The sequence below is a fragment of the Aulonocara sp. 'chitande type north' Nkhata Bay genome, linkage group LG17, assembly GCF_057382095.1.
Source record: "Aulonocara sp. 'chitande type north' Nkhata Bay isolate Kocher_YH1m ecotype deep benthic linkage group LG17, A_spYH_male_GT1.1, whole genome shotgun sequence".
In the NCBI taxonomy this organism is placed as follows: Eukaryota; Metazoa; Chordata; class Actinopteri; order Cichliformes; family Cichlidae; genus Aulonocara; species Aulonocara sp. 'chitande type north' Nkhata Bay.
In genome coordinates this window covers 2,341,544-2,368,951 of record NC_141360.1, presented here as the reverse complement: position 1 = coordinate 2,368,951, position 27,408 = coordinate 2,341,544, and the positions used below count along the sequence as shown (strand labels likewise).

Below are 27,408 nucleotides of genomic sequence, written 5' to 3'. Positions count from 1 at the left end.
AATGAAAACAGGTTTTATGACCTGATTCACCCAGTTGGTGCTCCCATTACTGATGGCAATTTCACAGTCTCAGCCTGAGACTAAAAAAAGTCACTTGGGACGAAACATTTCTCCCACTGAACACGCTGCATCCAGATAAACAGAATCAACTTTCTGGGATCCTAATAGGGCCTGCATCAACACATATCACATGTCCAGTAGGATTTTTTCTTTGATGGAGTTTCGAACTATATCTTTCATTTTTTGTATGCAGTATATGTGTGACGTCTTCTGAGCTACTGTCTGCAGGAACTGCAGAACAATGTCAGCCGTGTGTGCATGAGGAAACATACAGCAAAAGAAAGAAAAAGTAATTATAATGACACAGATGAAAGAGTACAATATGGCTTTAATGAACAGTGAAACTAAAGAGATTACATTTATACTCTCTGAGAAGCCTGAGAGAGAACATCAAGAGAAATCATTAACAGAAACTGAAGTTTATCCATTTTTAATCTCACTGTGCAACACAGAGTTGACAAGGTGTTCCTCTATACGACTCTACGAGCACACAACCAGCAGAGTATGCACAGTTGTTATCTCGCATACAGGGAGTTCCACCAAACCTATGCAGCGCAGATGGATAAGGGGAAGATTTCAGCAACTTGAAGCATGAAAACATAAACTAAAGACACTCCATCATGTTCGGTTAATCACATGATTTGCGTGACAGGGCACTCCTCAGGCTGATCCAGGAACAGCGTCTGAAACATGTGGTTGTAGAAGTCAGGGTGGTAGAGGCAGGCCCGGGCACAGTCTGGGCTGAAGTTCAACTCTAGGATCTGAGGTTGTATTATACGTTCACCTGAAGGATGAGAACACAGTAAATAAAGTTTTAGTCTGATAAGCTGATATGTGCAATGTCTTGTTACAAAACTACACCTGTTGTGCCGCCAACAGGTGTAGTTTTGTAAAAAGACTGTAAATGGGCCGAAATAGCCAAACACTTTCCAAAGACACTGTCTCATTAAGCTCTCTGAAGCTCACAGTAAACACATTTCTTGATGCCATATTTTAAGAAGACTGGATAAGCAGAAAATAACTGCAAAATATGGCATGTCTTTATCCTGTCCTCCTTCTCTCACCCCAACCGGTCGCAGCAGATGGCCCCGCCCCTCCCTGAGCCTGGTTCTGCTGGAGGTTTCTTCCTGTTAAAAGGGAGTTTTTCCTTCCCACTGTCACCAAAGTGCTGCTCATAGAGGGTCATGTGATTGTTGGATTTTTCTCTGTATGTATCATTGTAGGGTCTACCTTACAATACAAAGCGCCTTGAGGCGACTGCTGCTGTGATTTGGCGCTGTGTAAATAAAACTGAATTGAATTGAAGTCTAGATACAGACACTTTATTCTGGTTCAGATGCACCAAGGCACGATTACAAGGATTCAGACTCTGGGGTAGGGTCTGCATGTTTTGTTGTAAAAAAGGGGTTTTGAGTTTCTTTTCTTTAATCTGTACCCTTCTCCTGTCACTTTCATGAATCCTTGTTTTACTCTGAGCCTTTGTCTTCAAAAGACCTCGAGCTCAATAAGGCCTCTGAAATGTTAATAGATACTACAAGGGCTCATTTTGATTTAGTCGTGAAAGCGACCTCTTTTACATATTTACTACACAAATACAGACATTCACTCAATTCTAGCTGTGCATCAGGGAGAGTGTTAATCACATGGAAGAGTCTACCAAGCAGCTAAATCATTTAAGAGAGAAAAAACCTTGTATCAGAATTGGACAGCTAACGTCCTGTGTCACTGACATCCTGATTTCTTCACACGTGGAGCGAAGGATGGAAATGCCTCTCATGCAGCCTGACACCAGCCTGATCTGAACTTGTGATGGTGGTTCTGAGAGCCAGTTTGCTGCAAGAGATGCTGCTAAAATGCAACTTGCTTGTTAAGTATTTAAACTTATAACCCACTTTAACCTCTTTTCTACTGTCAGGGCTGCTGTACATGATGATCCTTTTTATCTTGCAATCTGTACTTGTACAGTGTGGATTTCCTCCGAGCTTTCCAGAAAGTTGAATGATGGTAAAACATGCTTTGCACAGCTTTTAAATGAGTCTGTGTGATTCTTTTCTCCCTGGGAATGCATAACGGGACAAATTTGCAACCTCTCCTCCGCCCTCTCAACCTTGATTGAAGCAGAATCTCAAAGTTACAGAATCTTGTGTTAATGAATTTGGGGAGACAAAATAAATGTAGAGAGATGCTCCCAAAGGTCACAGAAGAAAAAACATGAGCCAGGTCAAATGAAGAGAGCTTGCCTTTGAAACAAATGTGGTTAAGGTGCCATTCCTCTGAGGCTCAAACAAATGTTACTGGCTTTGATGATCAGTAGGATAAATGCTCACCATTTTGTCCTCTACTCCACTTTAGCATGAGGTCTACAGCATAGATGGCCCGGGATGAAGGATAGGGACAAATACCATATGGTGCCGGTCTAGAAGTGGCTGCCTCAAAGAGCTCCTTGAAAGCTTTAAATAACTCTCCCTGTAAAGAAAAATGGACAGAAACCCAGATTTGAGTACGATAACCATACTAGGATTAAGGCCTTAGAGATACTGTCACACGTGCTTCATAATCTGTGCAGATGCTGCTACCTAATCTGCAGATTCAACAGGTGGTGTGAGGGCTTTAGATACTCCTGGAAGAATCATAATTTGTGCTGACATGCCACTGATGACTGAAAACATCAGTGACCAGCTTGGTATCACTTCTTATAAACAAACCATTTCCCTAAACTCTCAGAAAGAGCATCCTAAACTGAAAAGCACTTAACATTTTCACTCACTTCCACTTCTTTCCATGGATGCTGTGGGTACTGCTTCTCAAACATTGGGATGAACTCATCATAGTGCACCTACGAAAGGGACCCATCCAAACTGTTATCACTAGACTTTGATGACGACAACAGCTATGGCAAGACATACAAATTAAAATAGAGAAGATACCTGCTTAAGCTCCACCCCCTCGGCATAGTTCATGACAGTGAAGTGCTTTTGGTAATCATCAAAATGGTCCAAGGAGAACGGTCTAGGCAGAAACACCGAAAGATCAGCACCAGCACGGCAAAGGGTCAAGGATGGAGGAGCAACAACAAACTGCCAGGTTTAACAACAAACAGGTTTAACTTCGTGAAGAGCCAATCGATGGATAAGAAACAAGACAATCTTTGAATATGAAAGAATAGACAGAAACATTATTTTGCTAGTTTTGGTTGGTTTGTAACTTCTATGTTAACTTTTGATATATTTAATTAAATTGTGCTGTTATTTTTTACATCAAATGGAACAAGAACAAACAAACTAATGAGTGCCACAAAAGCAGTGTGAGCCATCATCTGCCTTTTCCTGTCTGACTTCGCTTTGCTTAGTGTCCACAGATTATTAAGTATGGATGTATGGATTATTAAGTAATCCATACTTAATAATCTGTGGACACTAAGCAAAGTCTGAGGAATCAGACTGTGCAGAGAAAGGTACCCTACAGGAAAGAACTCTTTCTGTATGTATGCATTTCTTACCTGTTGGCAAAGCGCAGCCAGAAGACATTATAGGCATAGAGACGCAGAGGCTGCACAGAACGCAACATCAACATGTAGCGAATGTCAAACTTCACCATTCCCACTTCCTCCCTGTTGAACAGGACTGGATCTTCGAGATACTTGCACACCACCTGGAACATGAAAACAACTGTGAGCTTTGTCTGTGAAGGTTCTCAGTCATCCAGGTCATGACAGGATAAAGGACACTCTTTCGAGGATGCCAATGTTCACATTTTGGACAGAGAGGACAGATGGTTTGAAAGAGGAGTGAAAGAAGCCATCTATGTCCACTGTGAGCGACCATCTTTGAACAGAGGCGGGGGTTTACGACACCAACTCTCTGCCATCTATAATCCAGTTTTGAGATCCCTTCCCAGACGCCTTAATGCCCACTCACATCCTGGGCCATCTGACCTCAGGAATTCGCATGATAAGGTGGGGCCAGGTTTCACAATGAACACACCCGAAACTCTGGCTGATTGGGACCCACACCCAGTTTCACACCTTGGCTCAGGCGATTAGAGGATCATCAGGGGGTCCTTTTGTCCCTCTGTGGGGGGTCACTCCCACTAGGTTTATATCTGGGACTCTCCACCATTTGACCTTAGAACTGAAGAAGCTTCTCGGATGAGAGGTGAAACGTCTTCAAGCAACTTAACCCTTGTGATGTCCTCCCGATTTGCATACAATGTGAGCCATCAGGGGTCAAAAGTGTCTCCACTTCATTTGACTGTTTTTTAAAGTAAAAAGTATAAATTGTCAATCAATTCAGTGTTACACCTTAGTTTTACTTAAGACCAACACATTAACACAAAATTTACTCAACATTTTACATTTTAGGGCCACCAGACCTTGTTTACAAAAAATACACCCTGTTTTTTAGCGAAAATAAAACAAGAAAATTAAATATTTAATTAAACTAGAAAAAATTGCATTTCCTGCGAAAATGCTGTGTGGATGCCTTACGCTGAAGATTTCTGCTGAAAAAAGCAGAAAAAGTTGAAAAAACAAAAAACATTGCCCTGAGCGAGATTCGAACCTGGCCTTTCTGATCTATAGGCGGCGTCTCACCTTACTGGACCAAACTGATTCTTACAAAGAAGAGGTGGAGAGACTGACAATTCTGGTGAAATTAGCAGAAGCTGCTTAGTATTGTGCTAATAAGAGGTGAAAAGGCTAAACATTTAGCAGAAAAGAGGTGAATCAGAAGAAGTTCTGCTGAAAAGAGGTAAAGAAGCAAAAAGATGAGTTGAAAAGAGGTGTAGAAGTGCTTGCTGAAGATGGCTGTATGTGTAATGACACACTGGAGAGTGTCAAGAAAGCAGAGCGCATGCAAGCAGGGAACATGTGTAGCAACTGTCACAGGTAGGATTCGAAACTCTGCCCCCGGGTCTCACGGCAGGTGCCCTACCCTCTGAGCCAAATGAGTTCTGGTCTCAAGCAAATATATGATGAGAGAGAAAATGTGCACTGTGGAGCAGAAGCTCAAATTAGCAGAAAAGAGGTGAAGAGGAAGAACTTTGTTGTGAAATGAGGTAAAGAAACTGAAATTTGTGCTTAAAACAAGTGAAAAAGCTGAACTCTGAAATCCTGCTAAAACAGTAGTAGAGGCTGATATTTTTCAGCTACTCACTGAGCCAAACTGGTTCTCACGTAACTGAAAAAAGGTGGAAAAGCTTAAAATTCTAATGAAAACAGCAGAAGAGGCTAAGTGCACTGTGGAGCAGGAGCTCTAATTAGCAGAAAAGAGGTGAAGAGGAATAATTTCTGCTGAAAAGAGGTAAAGAAGCAAAAAGCCGAGTTGAAAAGAAGTGTAGAAGCAGAAGTGCTTGCTGAAGATGGCTGTATGTGTAATGACACACTGGAGAGTGTCAAGAAAGCAGAGCGCATGCAAGCAGTGAACATGTGTAGCAGCTGTCACAGGTAGGATTCGAACCTCTGCCACCGGGTCTCACGACAGATGCCCTACCCTCTGAGCCAAATGAGTTCTGGTCACAAGCAAAGATATGATGAGAGGGAAAATGTGCACTGTGGAGCAGCAGCTCAAATTAGCAGAAAAGAGGTGAAGAGGAAGAACTTTGTTGTGAAATGAGGTAAAGAAACTGAAATTTGTGCTTAAAACAAGTGAAAAAGCTGAACTCTGAAATCCTGCTAAAACAGCAGAAGAGGCTGATATTTTTCAGCTACTCATTGAGCCAAACTGGTTCTCACGTAACTGAAAAAAGGTGGAAAAGCTTAAAATTCTAATGAAAACAGCAGAAGAGGCTGAGTGCACTGTGGAACAGAAGCTCAAATTAGCAGAAAAGAGGTGAAAACAGCAGAAGAGGGTGAGATTTGTGCTGATAAGAGGTGAAACTGCGGAACCAATCAGAGGTACTGCTTCTGTCTGCTTCATCAGGCTGTGTACTTGTATGTATTTCTGCCATAGACTGTTAACCAGAATCTGAGGTCCATATTAGAAAAGCTGCTAAAATCATTAAACTTTGCAGAATTGTAATAAATTATCAATATGAATTACCGGTCTGTGATAGTGTATAAATTTGTAGTTAAAAAAAAACATGTGGGCCAAGGTGGAATCGAACCCACGACCTCTGGTCTGAAGAGCGGTGTCATTACCAATCGCGCCACCTCTAAGGGGGCGGGCGCTTTGAAAAAAAGGGTGATGAGGAGTCAGAATTAGATCGCGGTGAGACGCGAAAAACGCCGTTTTTTGGAGTTACAAAACGTCGTGTAACTCAAAAACTAGGTGGGATAGAAGCATAATTCTTGCACTGGGTGAATCAGCGGACTTTGGTGTACTTTGACTGCGATTTACATAGCTCTTTGTATCTCCGTCGCGGAGATATGACGAGAGAAGAAACGGCTTCATTTTCGGAATTTGAAAAATGAGAGGAGGACAGATTTCCACCCCTCAAACAAGTCTAACTCATCTCAGAACGGTAATAGGTGAGAAAATAATTCTTGAATTGTGAGTGTCAGGAGTGTCTGAAGATATACAGGGACAAGCCTCATGTCTTAACTTTGCTTCGTTAAGGAGATATGACGATTTGAAAATGCCTTCAGTTTCAGTATTTCAGCTCTGAGTTTCACAACCTCCCCATAGACTTTGAATGGGGAGTTTTTAGACCATGTGTCACTTCGAGGCAAATTGTGAAAAAAACGTAACTCTCACAATAATTATAGTGACACTGTCTTAAAGCCAGCAAAAATACCTACGTTTTGATGTATAATTTGTGGAAGTTGAGTGGAAATTGAGCGAGTAGCAAGGAGTTGTTCAGACATGAAGAGAAAATTCAGAACGGACGAGTGTGCAGTGGGAGTTAATTGCATAGCAACCATAGCAACACATGTATTTTCTGAAAAATCACAAAGTTGTAACTGAAAACTTAAAGAGTCATTACATGAAAACGGTAACAGATATGAAAAAGCTGAATCACACAGGAATAGCCCAATCATCTGAGAACGTTTTAAAGTTTGAATGGAGTTTCTAGGTGAAAGTATGAGGAAGTAGTTAAGTTTCAAAGACAAGCAAGTTTTAGCAGAATTGTAGAAGTTTCCCATTCATTTCAATGGGACAAATTAAAGGAAAAAAGTGTAATATTTTAAAAAGTATAATAGTAATAAGTACCAAAAGATATAGCAGTCGAAAGCAGAAATAGCAGAACAGTTTAGAGTTTGAATGGTAAAAATCGGCTGAAAACTGAGGGAGTAGTTAAGCGGCAAAGAAACGGAGCAACTAGAATAATAAAGGATAAAGAATAAAGAGAAACAGGATCTCAATAGTGTGGATGCCTATGGCATCCACCCAATTAAATATTTAAAAAAAAAATTTTTTTTTAAATTCTCACTAAAGTTCAACATACAGAGTGCTGTATGTTGAACTTTAGTGAGAATTCTTTTTTTGAACCATTTATAAATTTTAAATGGCAGCACATAATCACACTGGTGGTCCTCAGGGCTCAAAAATGACCCCGTTTGCTTTGAAGCAACAAGTATAAAATATCATCCATCTCTGTGTTTCAAGGTTTTATTCAACTTTATTCCAACTCATTGCCTGACAGTTTTCTATATTTTGGCATGGTAGGAGGGCATGAGTCTGAGTGAAGGCAAACTTTCATGAGGACAAAGGCGTGTCCATATTTGACCCAAGTGCAGGAGGAAGCTCAGGTTTATTCCTCTGCACTGGTCCCATCATGGACAGCATTCTTTCTGCAGTTGCAGGCCAAGGGGCATATACAGTAAACAAGCTGTTACAGGTTGAAGGATATAAAAAAAAACAACAGCAATAGAATAATATTAAACACAAAGTGAACCCGTCTTCCTTCATTAAATAGGTTCTTTTAGATGTTAAGGAGGAATTGACTTAACCAGGCTGGCGGAGAATGAAGACAACCGGACACCTGCTGCAGATGGGGAATCAGTGAACTTTTATTGAGACAGAGACAACCTCTCAACACAGCTCACATCAGGAGATTCCCAAGATTTGCTGTGAGGATGGGTATACATTCTCTAAAACTTACAGGAGGGGGTTGTGAGGAAAGTGCTGCATTAGCAGAAAAACAACTCCATAAAAGGAAATCGGCCTTGGGTGTTCTAGTCTCTTCGCTTGCAGATATCTTGCACCTGCAGGATGAGGCGATCGCTTCTTATCGCTCTCAAGGCCAAAGTCGTGAGCACATTTTTATTACACAGTTGCACAGTAACTTTAAAGCTGAACAATATCTAAAGCTGAATAATGTTTGATCAGGTTATATTTTCTTCAAGGTGATTGTTTTCTTTTGGAAACCTGCAATGTTAGGGACAACTCGTGTCCTGACTGCAGGACAGACGGTTTGCCATCGCACACGAGCATGTTCCATGTACAGCTGGACCTGCATCACATGCTGCCCATGTTTTTGTCTCAAAGTTCCCTGGTTTACTTGGATGTTCTGTTGGAGGGGACAGAGTCCTCTGAAGGGGACTTGGTGCTCATACAGTCACATCAGTACCAGGATCTTACATCACAGCAGGAGGAACACCCACTTGTGTTTCAAGTCAAGTCAACACCAACACACATCATACACCTCAAATGGGAGCACGTTTGTGTCATGAACGACGATCATCTATTGTGTCTTTATCAAGAAATTATGTCCTTTTTGTGCTTCTATGATTAATCTTGTGTCAGCATGAAAACTTCTCTACCAGACTCAGGATGTCATAAACTGGCCGTAGCGACTCTACTGGATGCGCGGCAGTAAGAATCAACACACCCACATATGCCTACAGCTGCATTCGGTCCATTTTTCTTCCTCTCTTGTTGTCCCTCCTTGTTCATCATTGAGTTGGCTGTAGAGCAGGTCATCTGCTAATTGGATGGTTGTTGGTTCAATCTCTGTGTGCTCTAGTCTGGAGTTCTTACCAAGGTGTCCTTGGGCAAGTTACTGAACCCCAACTTGGTCTCTGATGCATCCATTGGCATGTGAACGTTAAAAAGCAGAATACAAGCAGAATACACTGTGTATAATGCTTTCAGTACTCGAGTAGAAAAGCCACTGAAGGAGTATGGGACCTGGCACATGTGCTTGGACTGTGGTAGATCATCTTTCTCTGAGGCACATGAGAGAGTCATGCATCGTCTGTCACTGGGAAGGTTAGAAGACCAGATCAGTGTTTCCTCACATTACTGCAAATATTCCTCTGTCTCAGCTGATTCCTCTTTCCTGCTTGATTCTTTGTCTTCATCATAATTGAAATGGATGATGTGTAGTCCTCTGACACATCTTCTATTTCAGTTTCACATTCTGAAAATTCAAGAAACTTCAAGAAGCCCAGTCACTTTCTCTCCAAGCTCCTCAGACTACCATGTCCTGGATGCCTGAGAACCTACTTGAACATAGTTCAGATTCTTCATCACTTTTCTTCACTTCATAGCCTTCTTCCACTTCTGCAGGTGGCTGATGTGCTTTTTCAGAGAAAGGGTAGCATGTGCTCTAAATATTGACAATATTTTCTATATCTTCTAACCCTGGATCTTCCTGAACATTGATTCTCCCTCCTCATTATACTAGAGGACAATATGTGCTTTGTCCTACTGGTCATTGCTTTGCACAACATGGTAAAAAAAAGTATGCTCATCAAAGTATGCAAATCTCCAGTGCAATGGAGGCTTTTGAGGATACTTTCTGTGTATGTATTATTGTAGAGTCTACCTTACAATACGAAACACTTTGATGCGGCTGTTGTTGTGATTTGGCGCTGTATAAATAAAATTTCATTGAATATAGAGCACCTGCCTCCTCATTGTGCTGCCTGTTGTGGTTGTTATGACCAGTGCTTGACCCCACACATCAGTGATCCAAGATCAAAGATGTTTGAAAGCAGTATGGTGTGAAAATACGGCTCTTTGCAACACTTTGTACTTTGGGGTCATTTTTGTCCACGAGGGCAAACAACGTTATAAAATTCAATAAAAACCACATAAATAAATCAAATTACTTGAAACTTATTCCAATCATTCATAGTATAGTAATGAATAACTTCTGTTATAGACCCATTTCTGTAATATACTCACATATCTATATTATTGCTAATATATATTGTAATATATCTATATCACTAAAGCACTTCTGGATGGATGCAAACTGCATTTCGTTGCCCTGTACCTGTGCATGTGCAATGACAATAAAGTTGAATTCTATTCTATCTATTCTATTATTTTCAGCCCATTTGATGAATAACAAATACATTTTTGATAGCAAAAGATTTCTTTAGAGGACAAAAATGACCCGTGGACAACACAAGGGCTAAAGAAGTCCAGACGCTTTTCTTTGCAAGCTCCTTTGACAACTGTGAGCTTTACAGTCCTGACACCGTGTGAATCTTAAAGTCATGCAGCACGGAGTCTGCAACTCTGTATCCCTTTGAAGATTTCTGTGATGGAAATTTGTTTTACCTTAGCGTATCGATCCTGTGTTCTGATAACAGTAAATATAAATATATGAGTTACAGATAGAAAGGATAGCATCATATATGTCTTATGTGGTTAAATGGAGTGGTCCCTATACAGCACCTTTCTACCTGATCACTGTTTTCTGTGCTAATCTAACATTCACACTCTCGCACTCATACCCGATGGACGCGTCAGAGAGCAGCTTGGGGGTTAATCTTGCCCAGAGATATTTGGCATGCACCACGGGAGCAGATGGGATCAAATCAAACCTTATTAGCAGATGAACTATTCTAGAATGACTGTATTATTTTTGTAAAGTAATGCAGTGTTATAAAATGAGAATATCTATTAGTTAATGAAGTTAACAATAGTAGTTAATAACAGCTAATCATGCATAATTCTGATGTGTGAATGTCATTGTGACTGGTTGTCTGTAACTCTGTGTTAGCCCTGCGACAGGCCAGCGACCTGTCCAGGGTGTAAGACTAGTTTATGGTCACTCTCATCACACTGCTCTTCTCGTTTCCTAATTAATTATCAAGTCTTCTACCCATCTTTCTTTGACCTCATCCACCACTGAGGTCAAGTGGAAGCGGTTTGGAAAGTGATACAGAAGGCCCTTTCTGAACACATACACATACATATATAAGTTTATATAAGTGTCATTCTTGGTTTCTGTGTATGTGTGCCATCACCTTTGGTGTACTCTCTCGCTGCCTGATTATGTAATCCAGGTTGTTGGTTATGTGTGTGTCTAGTCCACGAGCTAAATTCCAAGGCTTACAGATCCAGTGGTTATCTTCTCCCCTGAAAAATATAAGGCAACTTTTAATTATCCAGTTAATAATGATAATAACAATAATAAATACATAAAAGGAAACTTCAATTATTTCTTCATTGTAACACTGCCTGTTTATGGTCCACACTTGCATTCGTGGGTTGTTCCCTTTAAAATCTCTGCTGATGCCAAACAGCTTAAGCTGCTATTGACTTTTGCTTGCTGCTGTTTATTAAATTAATGATTGAAGTCTGAAGAAAGAAGAAATATAAAGTTTATTATTTTACAATTCAATTCCATTTTATTTATATAGCACCAAATCACAACAGCAGTCGCCTCAAGGCGCTTTACATTGTAAAGAGCTTAAAACATTAATAAACAGGAACATGTGGAAGAACCATACCAAGCCACAGACTGGATCTCTCCTGTTCACCAGGACGGTCACACACTGTTGTGGGATCCCACCCTTCAATCTGCATTTGTCACAACATGCCCAAGCAGACCCTGTAAGTGTTTAATGGGACGGAGGTCGGAACTGCAGGCAGGCCCTTCCATCCTCTAATCTCTGATAAAGATGACAACACAGGGTGGGGTTTAAGTTCAGTCCCAGACTGTGGCAGTAGGTCGATATCTCACCATCACACTGCCTCTACCAGAAGCTGTTACAGTATAGCCTGGATTATACTTGGTTGCTGGTGACCCACATGTACAGCTTCCAGTTCCCTTCTTTCAGCACTTCTCAAGCTTCTCGTGCTCCTTTTTCCTGATATTGCTGCCATTTGATAACAACTACGACCGTCTTCCTCTGCTTGTCCAGCATCACTATGTTAGCCATCACCACTTTGTCTGTATCTGGAAGTCCCACAGGATCTTAGCTCGGTCATTCTCAAGCACCCTAGGGGAGCGTGTCCCTTTTTGACCTCAGGACTTCCAGGCCATACTCAGCACAGATGTTTCTGTATACTATTCAGGGTGTCTGTGTGAAACACTGCGGTTAAGTTCTTCCTTCCTTTTATTATTCGTCATAAAAACTAGAGATGACTAGAAACAAACAAAATCAGAATCCCAACCTTTGTTGCTGGTAATGCTTGATGAACTGTGGCAGCTCTGTCTGTAGGTTGAAGGTCTGCGGTAACCAGTCGGGTCCTGGGCTGCCTTTCACCCTGCGAGCCACAGCAGCCAGGCAGTCCTTCACCGTGATGATGCTCTCACAGGGAAACTGGTTCAGCAACACATGAGGCCGCTCCACACTGAGTTTGCTGCCAAATCAAAACATGATACTTAACCTTTCAGACAGTCCAACAGCAACCTCACCTAACGCTGGTTCATAGCTGCTTTATCAAGTGTCAACATAACTTTGCTGATAGACTTAGAATAATCCCATGTTTGAGTTTGAGATTAACTCATGAACTCTGACTTCTTTTAACTTTCTGGTATTTATGAACTTAAATACCTCCCCAGCATGAAAACAGGTCACTTTTTAAAATTGTGTTGGAATCAATTAAAGCTGAGATTAGGATGTTTATGCAACAATGTAGCGCAGCCTAGCAACAAACATACAGAGTTTATTATTAATTATTTACTTATTAAGTCACACAAAAAAACATGTTCTTGGCATTCACACACAATAAAGCCTGTTTTCATAATTCCTGCCTGACAGTTGGTCAAGATCAGTGTTAGCTTTGAAATAAAGTCTAATAAAGTCTTTCTATTAGTCACTCAACACACACACACACCAACAGAATACACAAACTGTGAGTTAACATATAATAATATTATAACACAGCCAGGATCATACCTTTTGGACAACTGATCTCTATTATTGTTGGATCTTTACATTACAATATTAAGCACCTTAGGGCGCTATATAAATAAATCTGTTCACCACAAACATGAATCAAACAATCAAAATGTGACTGATGTGCAGACTTTCAGTGTTATTTTGAAGAGTTTAACAAACGTTCAGGTGTTTAGCCGTTTTTACACACAGTCATATTCGTTTTCAGAAGCTCAAAAATAAGTTGGCAAACTAAAATAACTTCAAACTGAAAAATATCTAAAATGCTTGAATGAAAACCCTTTGCAACGTGACCCATGGACATCACCAGTGTTGGGAAGGTTATTTTTAAAATGTATCCCACTACAGATTACAGATTACATGGCCCAACATTTATTTTGTAAGGTATTCCATTACGTTACTCAATGAGAGTAACGTATTCTGAATACTTTGGATTACTTAATATATTGTCATGCTACATGAATGTACTATTGCTGTGTGATTTATTACTATTAAAGAAGGTTACTCGCCAACCAGTACCAACTGTGATGGTTTTGTGTTCACTGAATACAACCTACTGACACAATGATCAGAAAAGCACTATACTTAGTGCATAAGAATTATGCACAATTCACTGAATTCTGTAGCCTAGTGTATAAGGCCCCAAGGACCTGTGTGCTGTGACTCTGCAGAAATAGGTGTTTCCTGGTTTCCTTGAGCACATGTTTTTTTAATCCAACAGCTACCATGTATGAAACAGTCACTTATGAAGAAATCATGTCTGTCTAGCTCCATAATGTCACCGAGTTATGAATGCAGCTTCGCTTGCTCACCTGTAGTCTTTGATGTGATTATAGCGCCAAATGATATCTGCCTCGTCCTCATCCTCTATCAGCTGGAACCGAGGGTGGCTAAGGTTGTTTGTTACTTGTGACATTTCAGAGTAAACCCTGGAAACAAATGAACAAAACAATAACAAAAAACTCTTTTTGTTGAGCTTTTTAATTAGCACTTAAAGTGGACATGAAACTCTTTATCTATAAACTGAGCGCTGCTCTCAAAAACAGACTGTCTGTGACGCTGGATTTAAGAAATTAGGGCTTAAAGTTTGAAAACATGTTTAGCGCCATCTTGTGTCAGTATATTATGTGACATCATGGGTTGGTTGGTTGCGATCAGTAGACTTGCATTAGTTTATGTTAGGTAATTGGTAACAAACCCAATAACTCAGGGAAAGCGAAGGGACGTAAACTAAAAATCAGTCTCTGGTGGCTCTTGGTTGTTTGGTTAGCTATACTGAAACGGGAAAATACACCTGCTAGCTGTAATGTTTGGATTTGTAAAGCACTTTGTAAATGAAGACTGTATGAAGGAAAGCCTGTTTGAGTCAGATGTCTGCGGAGTCAAAAACAGATTTTTCCTTGTATGTAGCGAGTGGCACAATCAGCTAACACGATTATGTGTATTTTATGCAATAAAGGAATGTCTGTTCTCATCCAGACAGTTTACAACCTAACAGCTTAATACAGAGCTTCCCAAAGTGTGGGGCCGCCGCCTAGGGGGGGCGCAGGGCCATTGCAGGGGGCGGGCGCCGTATGAAAAGGGAAAAAAAAACGCTTGGACACTGCTAGCACGCACTGGGCTGTTCAAATCACGGACGAACAGGATCCCACATTCTTGATTTTTAGTTCACAAACACTTCTTGCAATGACTAACTGCTCCTGACATTTTGGAGATGTTTGCTCTTTATACAGTAAAGTTACAGCTGGATACAAATAACATCAGGCTGATCCTGCCACGATTTGTTCCCCTGTCTAAATCACGGACGAACAGGATCCTACAGCTGTTTATGTTTTTGAACCCATTTTGCACAGAGAGGCGATTTTGAAAAAAGTATTGACAGCAATGTTGAATATTATTACACAGGAAACAACAACTACACGTAAAATAATGGCACCGTGACGCCTCTGCCTTTGTAAATGGACAGTAACTGTTTGTGTATGTAAGCGTGTAAAGCCTGCAGACAGTCAGATTAACAGGATTTTGTCTCTATCTGCCATTCTGCAGTTCATCTCATGTAAACAATAACGTGGCCACAGCGTGATGTGGAAAAAGGCAAATATTTTATCGTCCACACTAAATGCAAAAAAGGAGTTTTAAAAAAATCTCCATTCATGGTTTGGGAACCACTGGGTTATTACATGTGCATCACAACACAAACACAAACTGTTCTTCTTACCGAAGCACGAATCCTGTCACTATGTCCGCAGCAAAAATAGACTGATGTGTTCGATGGAGAGACGAAAAACCAAGAAGCTGTTTTTGGTTAACAGTCTGGTTTAAAATATAACATCCAGTCAGTCTCATTGTATACTCTTGTATATGTTTAATCGGCTTCATCTGATATATACGATCTCAAAGAGATTGATCTCTTCCAGCTTATCTTTACCCACAAGTGGAGGAAAAGGATTAAACATCCAGCCTTTTTATGGGGACGGTGACACAGAGCGCTAAAGTAGAGTTTACTTAGCAGTGACTTTGCTAATAGTTCAACATATTTAATTCTAATTCAAAGTATAATCAAGACCAGATCTAATCACCAGGATGAGTAAGAAAATCATGTTTGAGTAATGAACGCCTGACTTTTTCACCCAGATTCCCGAAGCATTCTTTTGACTACAGTGTGTCCTCGGCTCCCTCTGTGGTGTGTGTGTGTGTGTGTGTGTGTGTGTGTGTGTGTGTGTGTGTGTGTGTGTGTCTGTGTGTGAGAAAGGCACCAGAGTCCAATGTGACTGTGATTTTGAATAACAGAAGTGATGCTGTGACTGACAAACACAGCGTCATAAAGGGAAAAAGCAGGTTCAGTTCACATGAGACTGAGCTAATGAGAACTCATGTTGATGTAAAGCAGCATATAAACTGAATGAGACATGATGAAGAGCGACAGCATATATGAAGCGATTTGCTGTATAAAACCCTGAGCAGAAGTTATTTTGAGTTTCTTTAAATTCAGAAAAGTTTTTCTAGCTGTAGACGTAGCATGAAACAATGAATCCTGTACATGCACCTTAGATTTCAGTTGAGCACCAACTATGTATTCAGATACATTCCACCACACACTGAAATCTGGCCTCTATGTTGGTAGAGATTAAAATATTATCTATAGTCAGACAAACACTACACGGAGATCATCTCGACCTGCAAATTCCCAACAAAGTAAATGTGTTATCTTTAGTGAGGGAGAGAGTGGAGGCAGGCAGCGACCTTCCTGACACACATGAACAGGCGTGAACAAGCAACGTCTGAAGCTGTGGACCAGCTCAGTATTTCTCCTTCATATTCAGATATCCACTTTCTCTGTGTCACATTATCATTATTATATTATCCAAATACAGAAGTCTGCAGCAAGTCAGTGCCCAACTCAGAAAGGCCCTACAGGTAAATATAATAAAAAAGATTTCTGTAACAGTGACAAACTTACTTGTAGACTTTGTCCTTCGGAACAGTGTAAGGCTGTATTTCCACGGGAAGCTGCTCCTTGTTTTCCCGAGCAATGTTCTGCAGACACAGAGACGACCCAACAATTAGGCTTCAGTTCAGCTCAGATATTGACTGTGGATACATCACATACAGTGGTGGGAAAAAGTGTTCCTGACTTCATATGTTTGTCAAACTTAAACGTTTCAGATCATCAAACAAATTTAAATCCAGGACAAAGATTTCACCTCCTTTAAAAATGCAGTTTTAAATGTTTCTTATTAAGGGGAAACCAGCTGGGCCCACTCATCTTTGCAGGATTGTTGTAATTCAGCCACACTGGAGGGTTTTTCAGGTCATGCCACAGCATCTCAAGATTCACGATTCAAGAACTTTATTGTCAATACAACAATATACACAGTATACAGCGTTTCACCCCGAGTCTCCCTGGTGCATTTATATGAGTATAAATAATATATCTCCAAGAGATATAAAACTAGGATTTACACATAAATAATAACTTGCTAAATTTGGGTCAAATTAAGTGATAAAAAGGTACTATTACTAACTTTATCTATGTAATAAACACAGACAGGACAGAGACAATATGAAGTGGATTGTGCAGCAGGTACTGAATACAAGGTTGAAGTTATGAGTCAGGATATTTTAGACGAGAACGGACGAAGACGTGCAAGAGACAAAATGTGCAAATATATTTGAGATGTGTTCAGTAACTATGTGACTGAGTGTGCAAATAAGCAGATTGTTCCCAGGTCCGGTTTGTAGTGCATTTGTGGAAGTTTGTGTTGTGTTTGAGTCTTTTGGTGAGTACTGTAAGGTGTTTGTGTTTATCAGTCTGGTGGTAGTGAGTTGAGGGCTCTGACTGCTTGGGGGGAAAAGCTCTTGCAGTGTCTGGTCGTTACAGTTTTGATGCTGCGAAAACTTCTGCCAGATGGGAGGAGGGAGAACGGTGCATGTGAGGGGTGGAGAGTGTCCTTCACTATGCTGTTCGCCCGTCGGATTCAGGTCAGGACTTTGACCGCGCCTCTAAAGTCTATATGTTGTTTTTCTTCAGCCACTCAGAGGTGGACTTGCTGGTGTTTTTTGGGTTGTTGTCCTGTTGTAGAACTCAAGTGCGCATCAGCTCGAGGTCACAAAGAGCTGGCCGGATATTCTCCTTCAGGATGTTTTGGTAGACGGCAGAATTCATGGTTCCATTTACCACAGCAAGTGCTGCAGGTTCTCAGGCAGCCACACAGACCATCACACTACCACCACCATATTTTACTGTTAGGAAGATGTTCTGGTTCTACTTAAGTGTCTTCTTAATTCAACAGGTCTGCCAGTAATCAGGCCTGGGTGTATTTAATCAAACTGAACTCACCTTTCAAAAACACGTGGTTAATCACAGTTGGATCATAATTTAGGAAATGAGGAAGGGGTGACTGGACTGTGCCTTAGGTACCGAATGAAAATACTTTGTCGTATTTAAATCTCCTATTAGTGAAACTTATTTAACATTATTTACTACTTTGTGAACTGTTTGACTTTTTTTTTTTTATCAAGAATCCAAAAGACTGAATCTGAGTTTGAGATGAGAATAAAGTTTAATAGAATTCTTGAGGCTGATAAATTTATGTGGTACTCCTCACCTCAAAGAATGAGTCCGGGGGCTCAGCTGTGACGCTGCTGACCTCTTCTAGATCACTAGGTATCCATGGTAACAGGCGGCACTGCCGCACCAGAGGGTCTGGCTCTCCATATGTATAGTCACGGGTAACTTCATCTGTGGATAATAATGTAATAAAACATTATGTCATCCAATCATGTTGCATGTTTTAACAGGGAAACTCTATTTCAGGTATCTTGTATCCAAAGACAACCAGATGTATTCATTTTCTGAATTGTGACATGGTGATCGCTCCGTGTATGCTGTGTGCGCTTTCACCTCCTTCGTGCAGGTCCTGCAGAGGCCAGAGCACGGTGTAGGCTAACTGGCCCTGCACGTAGAAGAAAGGAGCCATGCTGCAGGTCGGTTGATCAGAGTGCCGCACCTGAGAGCCAAACTCATCCATGACGTACCACACGGGAACCTTGTCCTCTGGGGACTGCACAGGAAAACACGGGAGGAAGTGAGGCAGAGGAGGGTCAGGTTCTGGCTTTCAGGTCATTATTATCACAAACTCCCTTTTGTTCAAAGTGTGCGCAGCCCTCGTAAGGACAAGCGTTCAGCAGGTTTGTGTTACACATTAGCTGCTTTATACTGAAATAAGTTTCACATCATGTAGCTCCACAATCATCTAATATACAGTATTAGGAGAATCATGTGTAGTACATATCTAAGTGATAAGAGCAGTGTTTTCTCACACACCCCCTGAGAGAGCTGATAAGTCTGGTTGTACTTCCACATGCGCTCCATCACCAGCTCCACCGTGTCAGGGTCGGGGACCTCACCATGGAAGTCCAGCCCCATAAGGGCCGCCATTCTGGGCAACAGGCCTGGGATCTGTTCCAGCTGCTGCCGGGCATGATCCACGCGGTACGTCCACGCGTGATCCACCAGGAAAACGCTGCAGGAATATGGAGACAATCTCACGCTAGATGTTCGTTTGGAAAATTACCTTTAAAGAGCTTTAAAATGCTGACGATTAATAAAATCTTAAAAATCTCTTTATTCACATAAAGAAAGCGCTGATGGAAAGTAGCAGCAGGAAATTTGCCCAGAAACGATGCAGTTAAATATTTCTGTGGCGGTGTAATATGACTAAGCTGCAGCTGCTCTCCCCCTGGATTCCTTCAAGCTGACACCCTGACTTGCAGGGCACTTTTATTAATCATTTGTAGTCTATGAAATATTACTGGATGAACCTTTAACCTTGTCACTAAAGCAATAGTTCATTTTAGCTCGGAAAATGAAATGTAGTTACAACCAAGGGTTAAAGGGATTTCCATGGTTTTCTTAAGAATTCCAGTTGTTAACGATGTTCTCTTCTCACTATTTTGTTATAATTTTAATGAATTTAAGGTTTTCTGTGTCATTTTGTTTATATAAATACAAAACAGTAAAGGACAAGGTCAGGATTTCAATGTTCACAGCAATAACACAACAAACAACTATCCAGTTATTCTTGTTCACCATGAGGTAAGACAACTGATTAATTTCAGCTATTCTGAACATCACCCCATCCACTTCCTCTAACTACCTGTTCAAGGATTAACAGTTTGGAAATATGAAGCAAAACAGTACTCAGCTCATATAAATATACCAGATACCTGGACTTTGGCACAGCTTTGGAGGAGCAGAATCAAAGCATCTCAAAATATCACATATGAAAAAGTATGATGTAACATCCAAGAGGAGAGGAAAAGCAATTTTCTGTTAAATAATTTATCTTTTACTTTGTTGATTTGTTAGTTGGAGGCTGGAGATCATCATAGCTATGTCCTTATCACGGGCACGGCTATTATAGTTAACAAAAACTGAGCTAAAAAGTGAAACAAAATTTAAAAAAGTTTTAGTTTGAAATCAAATAAAAAAAAATATACTGTTTTTGTTTATACACCACATCATTAGTTAATCATTCGTTATTATTGTCTGGTCCTCTTGCTCAATTGTCCCCTCCCATCAGACCAATTGGTCGCAGCAGATGGCCCCGCCCCTCCTTGAGCCGGGTCCTGCTGGAGGCTTCTTCCGGTTAAAAAGGAGTTTTTCCTTCCCGCTATTCCCAAAGGGTTTCTCAGGTTTTCTCTGTACTATTGGAGGGTCTTTAACTTTTAATATAAAAGGCCTGTATTTAAACACATTATATAAATACAACTAAAGTGCAGCCCGCACCTTTGACGTGCAGTCTGCAGTCGTATATAGTGACATAAATAAGACATTTAAACACTTAAATGTTAAGGTCGTAGCATTCCTTTCCTCTCCAAGGAGCACAAAGACAAACATGCAATCAGTGGAAGAAGAGTTATCGTTTGGCGCCCTCACCTGGTCTGCTCCGAGGCTTGCAGACCACTCTCCCGGGTTACAACCACTTTACATCTGATCTCATCTCCAGGATTGTCCTTCTTCTTCTCCTCTCCGTTTTCTTCATCTCCCTCCCTCTCATCTTCATCTTCTTGTTGGAACTGCATTATTCCGAAAACTTCCCCGGCATCATAAATCTACGGAAACAGACATGGCATGAAGGGGCCTGCTGGGAGAATGTCTTTTAATGTGTGCACGCCAAACCCCAAGGTGCTGCATCTCAGCGTGTATGAAATGTCAGCAGCAGCTTTTTCTGCAACAGTAAACAAACAGTTATTAGGACTGAACATGTGTTTCAGTGCTTCGTGATGTCAGAGCACACCTCGCTGGTGATCTTGTGGTGCAGGCTCCTCCAGTAGACCGGAGGGATAGCTGAAGCCTGGAGCGCTGCGCTGTGGAGAGCCACGAACACTCGGAACTCCTCGTCCTCCGCGCCATTCGGAACCGTGGGGTTTGTTGACATTACTGCACTGGAAGTGTATCTCACGTGGAGACGGCGTTAGTAAACCCGGAAGAAGGAGGAGTTTAACAGCTACACAGCTATGCATTGTGGGAGAGTTTTTCGACTATCTGAACTAAAACATACTTCACAAATTAAAAACCCATTAGGTCACTTTTAGAAAAAAGTAACTGGGTTAAAACGCAAAGTCTCACATGTCAGAACAAAAATAAATATGGTCTTTAAATTAAGTAAATACAACCTGAGATGGACAACAACATAATACATGTTGGTGTGTCATGTTAGTCATTATTTATTTAACAAAATGCAGAAGCAGAGTGTGAAAGACCGAGTCCAGCCCCTGGTTGTTTCTGTCATTTCGCTTTTCAGACTGTCTCTGCATGTTGGCTTAGCTGCTGTTCTATGATAGAGACTGTGTAAAATGTCATGATTATCTGAGGCTATATTTGAATAAGACCTGCTGAGGACCAGATGACTTCATTTACATCCCGATATGTAAAACCTTAGGGAGGTGTTATATGTCCTTAGTACCATGACTGTAAATGCTTACTGACACGGACAAAAATCACAGTTCGTGCCCATTAACACAAACACACTGACTGTTTGTTTTGCCCTAAGGCCCGGCTGTTATACATCTGTCTGTAGCTTCTGTTTTTATCAGCAGCGCTAAGTGGCAGAAGCTCAGGCTGGTACAGATGCTTTATATCGAATTTGGTTCAGTTTAAGTTTAATCAAACTTTTGGATAGCTAACCCTAACTAACCTAGACAAACACAACTAGTATCTGCTGGCTGGCTGTCATGAGGGGACCTCGACAGCAGACCTAATCACTGAAGTTGTGGACACATATATGTGACAGACACAGAGGTATCAGAGTACCTGTAGCGTGTCTGAAATGATCTGAGATGTTTGTTTCTCATTTGGCAAATACAGAATTTCTGTGTCACATTAAAGCTTCTGTGTTCTTCTCTCTTTGTTGTCAGGTACAGGATAGATGGACACTTTTGTCTAGCTGCAAACATCCCGCTGCAGCGCGACACCAACACACTTCATGAAATCCTCAGAGAAAGAAGCTATGAAGAAAAAGTGAGGACAGTCATTGAGGAAAGAAACTCTGAGAACAGTAAAGTTTATGTAGGCAACAACCTGGTTATAGCCAGGGTTTTAAAACCTAAAACCTAAACACGCAGAATATCAAGTTCTTCAAAAACTAGAACAATTGAGCCAAAACAGCGCTGGAAACTTCCTGCTCCTCTACTCTTATCTCTCCCCGTGTAGCACGTGTACAGACATATATGATAGCAATAACATCCTTAAACAGACTGACATGTACATTCACAAATGGGCAGACAGTGCCTTTGTGTTTACAAAAGTTTATGACAAATCAAATTCTGAAACTCAGTCTGAAGTTGATGTCAGCACACACACAACCATAGACAGAGGGAGTTGACAGAGTCACTTCTCGAGCTCGCGTGGTCAATGGGCAGCCTCAGCCTCGCTGTGATAAAACGAGTAATTCTGAGTTAGTGTCACAGCTGCTATACAGATGGCAGCTATTCTGAGTTTTGTATTAATAATAATAACAGGCAGGAAACCATAGACGGGAAAGGAGACAGAGTGAGAGCAGCAGAGTAGAAAGAAGATGGGGAAACAGGAGCAGCAGTGGGAGCAGGCCCAACAGAAAAAACATGGGTGGAGGCAGCAGCAGCAAGCGGAACATGTACAGGAGTCAGAGTGAGAGCAGCAGCAGAAACAGTAAAAAACACAAAGGTGGAGGCAGGAGCAGCAGGAAGAGAAGCAAACATAGTAGCAAGAGAAGGAGCAGAGGAGGAAGTACATGAGGAAGCAGGGGGAGGAGCAGCAGTAAAAACAGAGGTGGAGGCTGCAGGAGGAGCAGTAGCAGTAAAGGTTAGAGGAGTTAAAAACAAACCATCATCCCTGGAGACAAACTTCCTTCACACTTTTAAATGATTTTTTTCCCCAAACAGCATTTAAATTCTACTTAAAACAAAATATAAAAAATGTTCTGCCCTGTTTTTTCTGAATAAAGTCTTCAGCTTCAAACCTGCTCTGTGTCTGTCTCTGTTACACCGAACATCTGCAGGTTAGACTCGATTTACTGATGTCAGTCCCACGTCGAGATATTTATTGAGGCACTTACCGTTATTCTGTTTATGATCCAACAGTGCACAGTTGAATGAAAATACATTGCCAGGCAGGTATGTTGAAGTCCATTTTTTTGACATGGAATAAATAGCCATATAAATATATATATAAGAGCGCATCACAGAGACTTTATTATTCCCAGAGGAAAGATTAGTTGTCATAGCAGCAAATACACAACAAACATCAAGCACACACCAATGAGTTAAACTGCAGGAATGTCTTCAAGACATAAAGACCTGATGACCTCTAACTTTCTGCTTCTTAATTCAGATCAAACTGAGGTTATTGTACTCGGCCCTGAAAATCTTAGAAACATGGTATCTAACCAGATTCTTAGTCTGGATGGCATTACCTTGGCCTCCAGTAACACTGTGAGGAACCTTGGAGTCATTTTTGACTTCCATGCACATATTAAACAAATATGTAAGACTGCTTTCTTCCATTTGTGCAACATCTCTAAAGTTAGAAACATCCTGTCTCAGAGTGACGCTGAAAGACTAGTTCATGCATTTATTACTTCCAGGCTGGACGACTGTAATTCATTATTATCAGGATGTCCTAAAAACTCCCTGAAAAGCCTTCAGCTGATCCAAAATGCTGCAGCAAGAGTCCTGACAGGGACTAGAAAGAGAGAGCAGATTTCTCCTGTATTGGCTTCCTGTTAAATCCAGAATTCAAAATCCTGCTCCTCACATACAAGGTCTTAAATAATCAGGCCCCATCTTATCTTAATGACCTTGTAGTACCATATCACCCTATTAGAGCACTTCGCTCTCGCTCTGCAGGCCTACTTGTTGTTTCTAGGGAATGTTTCTTGCTTCATGTGTGAGCGGTCCCTGGTCCGAATCCCAGATGAGTCTGTGTGGTGCTATAACAACTCTAGGAAGACATTAGATTAATTCTCCTTTTTTTTAGATTGTATAACTTTGATTTTTTCTTTCATTTGTTTAGATACCAACTGAAACCACAAAGCTCCAGTTTCACACCCCAAACTAACCAACTGTAATGCTTCTTTTCATCAGCACAATAGTTTTCAGTTTTCAATTTCACATTGGTCTACACTCCCCACATCCTGTTATGTCCTTATCCTCATTGCAAATCAGAGATTTGAATATAATCAATTCATTAATTAACAATTGAATTCCACGCTTGTGTTCATCCACAGCAGCTGGACAATAAAGTTTATTGTGACCCTGATACTGCAGCAGATCCTTCTGATCCATTTCCTGTTATCACTTCAAATAGAAATGAGGCTGCAGAAAAGCAGCTGCAGGGCTGCTGAAAATACTTTTCTGCACCAACTTTCAGCCAGCAAACGCTCAACTTCTCCCAGCGTGCTGAGCTAATGATTAGTTGGTGTTTTTCTCCAAACACTCTCTCACTCTTCTCTCAACGTGTTCACAATAAACTGTGAACAGACACCGAGCAGAGCAGCAGAAGACCTCATTCAGGAGCTAAACTCAACATGAACTGAACTCACAGTAATGTTAGCTCGGTGCTTACCTTTAGATGAGCACACAAACTGAGAGACACTCTACTGTGGCAACACCACCAGTTTATAAAGAACAAGAGATGACAAAGAGAAGTTTTTTTCCGGAAAGAGCAGCAAAACAAACTTAGTGAGGAGGAGGGAAACCTCTCAGACAAACCCAGACCCCTGCACAAAGTGCTGTTCAGACAAACTCATTTATATTTCAGGTTTTGCAGTGTGGCACACCACTACCAGGTGAGCCATCACACTTCCTCTTTATGCCACAGTACAGGAAGTGTCAGCTCGAAGAATTTTATTTACTTTAATTTTTTTAGTTCATCTATTTATTTTAAATCCAACAGTTAAAAATAAAGGGCCGAAAATTCACCCCGTTCCTTTTATTTACTGGAAGAGACCAAATCTGAGACTCTGTTGTGTTGAGCTACATGAAGACAAGAAGATTCAAACTTAATACAAAAAATCTGATATACATTACAATATTTGTAATTAAAGGATCAGTAGCTGCTGGCAAGGCTCTCCACTTGCTCCTTCAAAAGTTGTGTTGTGAAAACCTGAGTTGTTGTTGTTCATATCGGCAACAGGGTTGAATTCATAATTGCCGTTGCCTGGTAGCATCGACCAGCCAAACAACTGGGGTGAGGTGGGGAAGATCCATTGAGGTCCAACCGCAAAATTGCCCACAGCCTGATAATTTGCACCACTTCTGATTAAATTGATCTCCAGGTGCTGGGTGTACTGCTGCTTGAGTGGGGGCTGTCCCTCTCCCTGAAACTGAATCACAGACAGCACAGTCAGTAAAAGTACAATACAAAGTTCTTGTTTCAAATTCAACACATTTCAAATGAAATTAATGAATGAATTACCCAGATGTCTGAATCAAAGTTTAATAATAGGAGATACTTACATGAAATGGGACACCCTGATTGAGATGCTGAGGATGTGACCTCCTCCTAAACTTTCTCCTTCTGTTTTGAAACCAGGTTTTTACCCAAAGATGGAAGAAAATAGAAAACATCTAATCAGTTCACTGGAGACAAGATTGAACACAAATTCAATTTCTTATGTTCAGTAAGCTGAAAAACACTCACCCGTTTGTAGGTCAGTCCTGTCATCTCTTCCAAATATTTAATCTCTCTTGGCTCATGGTAATGCTTCAAATGAAACGGGTGGACAAGAATATTTAACTGTCTCTCTGTGAACACCACCTTTAGGTTTCTCTGGAGCAGTGCTGGGATCGTGCAGAGTGGCAGTGATGGGACAGCAAAAACCTGTTTCTGCTCTGACACAGAGCTGGAAACAGCCTCAGAAGTATCACTGGTTTTGTTGCTCAGCTCCTTTTAAAGAGCACTCTCCACCCATGAGGCGAGTTCTTCCAAGGGAAGACTCCCTTCAAGGGAGACAGGGACATTTCTCCCATTGAAACTAGACCAACAAGCCAAACAGTTAATTGTGTCATTTTCCCAAAGTCACACATCAGAGTAAAAAAATGAAGAAGAGTGTATGAAAGATTGTTTTGAAAGCTCAGAAAGTCATCGGTTTCTGTGTTTGATTCTAGTTTTTATTCTAGGATTAATTCCACAGAGATTGTGCACAGTGTGATGTAAAAAAGTAGAAGCTAAAAGTAAAAATAGTATTTTATATTAAATTCTAGATTTAACAGGAATCCAGTGGAGAAAAGTCAATATAGGAGAAAAATGCTGTCTTTCTGTTTCCTGCCAGTTTTGCTCTGAAGCTAAACGCTTTCCGTGGAGTTTTTAGGACATCCTGATAGTAACAAATTACAGAAATCAACAGGGAGGCGGCAAAGTCTTAAACAACAAATGGGCTCATCTGGGATTTGAACATAAGAAACTCAAACTGAGGATCATCCCCAAAAACCAAGTCACAGGAAACAGCTCCTTTTTAAAATCTCACATTTCAGTGCAACAGTTTCCAACAATGGCAGCCGCTACTAAGTTTTCATATTACTCTAATTTATCTTTCTGCGTCACAAAATAAACTTTTAACATATTTTCAGAAAGTAGCCGTATGAACTTCAAATATCTATTTGGTTTATCAAGACATCGCATATTTGCAAAAGTGCTTTGACGTTTTCGGCGACGTCTGTTACCCAGTGCTTATCGTGATGTGCTCGCGCCGAACGTGGGTCTATACTTTCTGTTCTTTTGTTCATATTTAACAAAACAAAAATGCAGACATAAGTGTGCACATTAGTTTTGACTGGTAATGAAAATAGTTTTCTTTACAAATAACTCTCTCGCTGAACTAACAGCCAGTCCCTCGCTGCTCATATTGCCTTCATATTAAATCATTTTGTGCTTTTTAAAGATCTTATTTTAACATTGCACTTAAAGGAATCCAGGCACTCATCTTTCCGATCTCCGTAGACTAACAGGCTGTGGATGACTGAGAACAGACAAAGCTTATATCTTTTAGGCACTGCTGGGAGTTGAACCCAGGATCTCCTGTTTTCTAGTTTAACACTTACTAGACAGGCACTTTAACCAACTAAGCCACAGCGCCACATACACGCCACACAGATGAGTGACTGATGAACACTGAGAAAACCTCCACACATCAAACCAATTTGAGCTTACACAGAAACACATGAAAGGTAATCTTGTTTTTTTTATATTAATCACCAGAGGTTGTCGCATCAAAAGAGACGATGTCTGTCAAAGTCAGGGGTTAAAAGTGCGACGGTGTTTTTGTTTTGCTAACTCTCCA

The 27,408-nt window shown here is 40.8% G+C and overlaps 1 protein-coding gene, 1 long non-coding RNA gene and 1 other non-coding gene across 3 annotated transcripts; all 3 read right to left on the bottom strand.

Annotated features, from left to right (window-relative positions):
• Window positions 1-368: 368 nt before the first annotated feature.
• ttll12 (tubulin tyrosine ligase-like family, member 12) lies at window positions 369-21,080 on the bottom strand. Its single transcript, XM_086269327.1, has 14 exons — window positions 20,887-21,080; window positions 20,526-20,701; window positions 18,912-19,110; window positions 18,489-18,648; window positions 18,193-18,326; window positions 16,545-16,621; window positions 13,897-14,013; window positions 12,357-12,545; window positions 11,204-11,315; window positions 3,560-3,711; window positions 2,988-3,069; window positions 2,828-2,896; window positions 2,388-2,526; window positions 369-844 (listed from the first exon to the last, which is right to left on the bottom strand). Exons 1-14 carry the CDS (start codon window positions 21,025-21,027, stop codon window positions 693-695), a joined length of 1,899 nt encoding a protein of 632 aa, XP_086125453.1. The 5' UTR covers window positions 21,028-21,080; the 3' UTR covers window positions 369-692.
• A 3,848-nt stretch (window positions 21,081-24,928) lies between these two features.
• On the bottom strand, window positions 24,929-25,866 carry LOC147309428 (uncharacterized). Its single transcript, XR_015125608.1, has 3 exons — window positions 25,770-25,866; window positions 25,586-25,646; window positions 24,929-25,452 (listed from the first exon to the last, which is right to left on the bottom strand). It is a non-coding gene; the product is annotated as an uncharacterized LOC147309428 (long non-coding RNA).
• A 1,249-nt stretch (window positions 25,867-27,115) lies between these two features.
• trnat-agu (transfer RNA threonine (anticodon AGU)) lies at window positions 27,116-27,204 on the bottom strand. Its single transcript is given in 2 exon segments — window positions 27,116-27,151; window positions 27,167-27,204. It is a non-coding gene; the product is annotated as a tRNA-Thr (tRNA).
• Between the last annotated feature and the right edge of the window lie 204 nt (window positions 27,205-27,408).

Bases quoted from the DNA above. Each gene is read 5' to 3' on its own strand.
- ttll12 (XM_086269327.1), bottom strand. From the start codon at position 21,027: ATGTCAACAAACCCCACGGTTCCGAATGGCGCGGAGGACGAGGAGTTC. The intron at 18,649-18,911 runs GTGTGTGAGAAA...TTTCCTGTGCAG, and splicing joins CTTATCAGCTCTCTCAGGGG to TCCCCAGAGGACAAGGTTCC. The intron at 2,527-2,827 runs GTGAGTGAAAAT...TTTTCTTTACAG, and splicing joins ATCCATGGAAAGAAGTGGAA to GGAGAGTTATTTAAAGCTTT.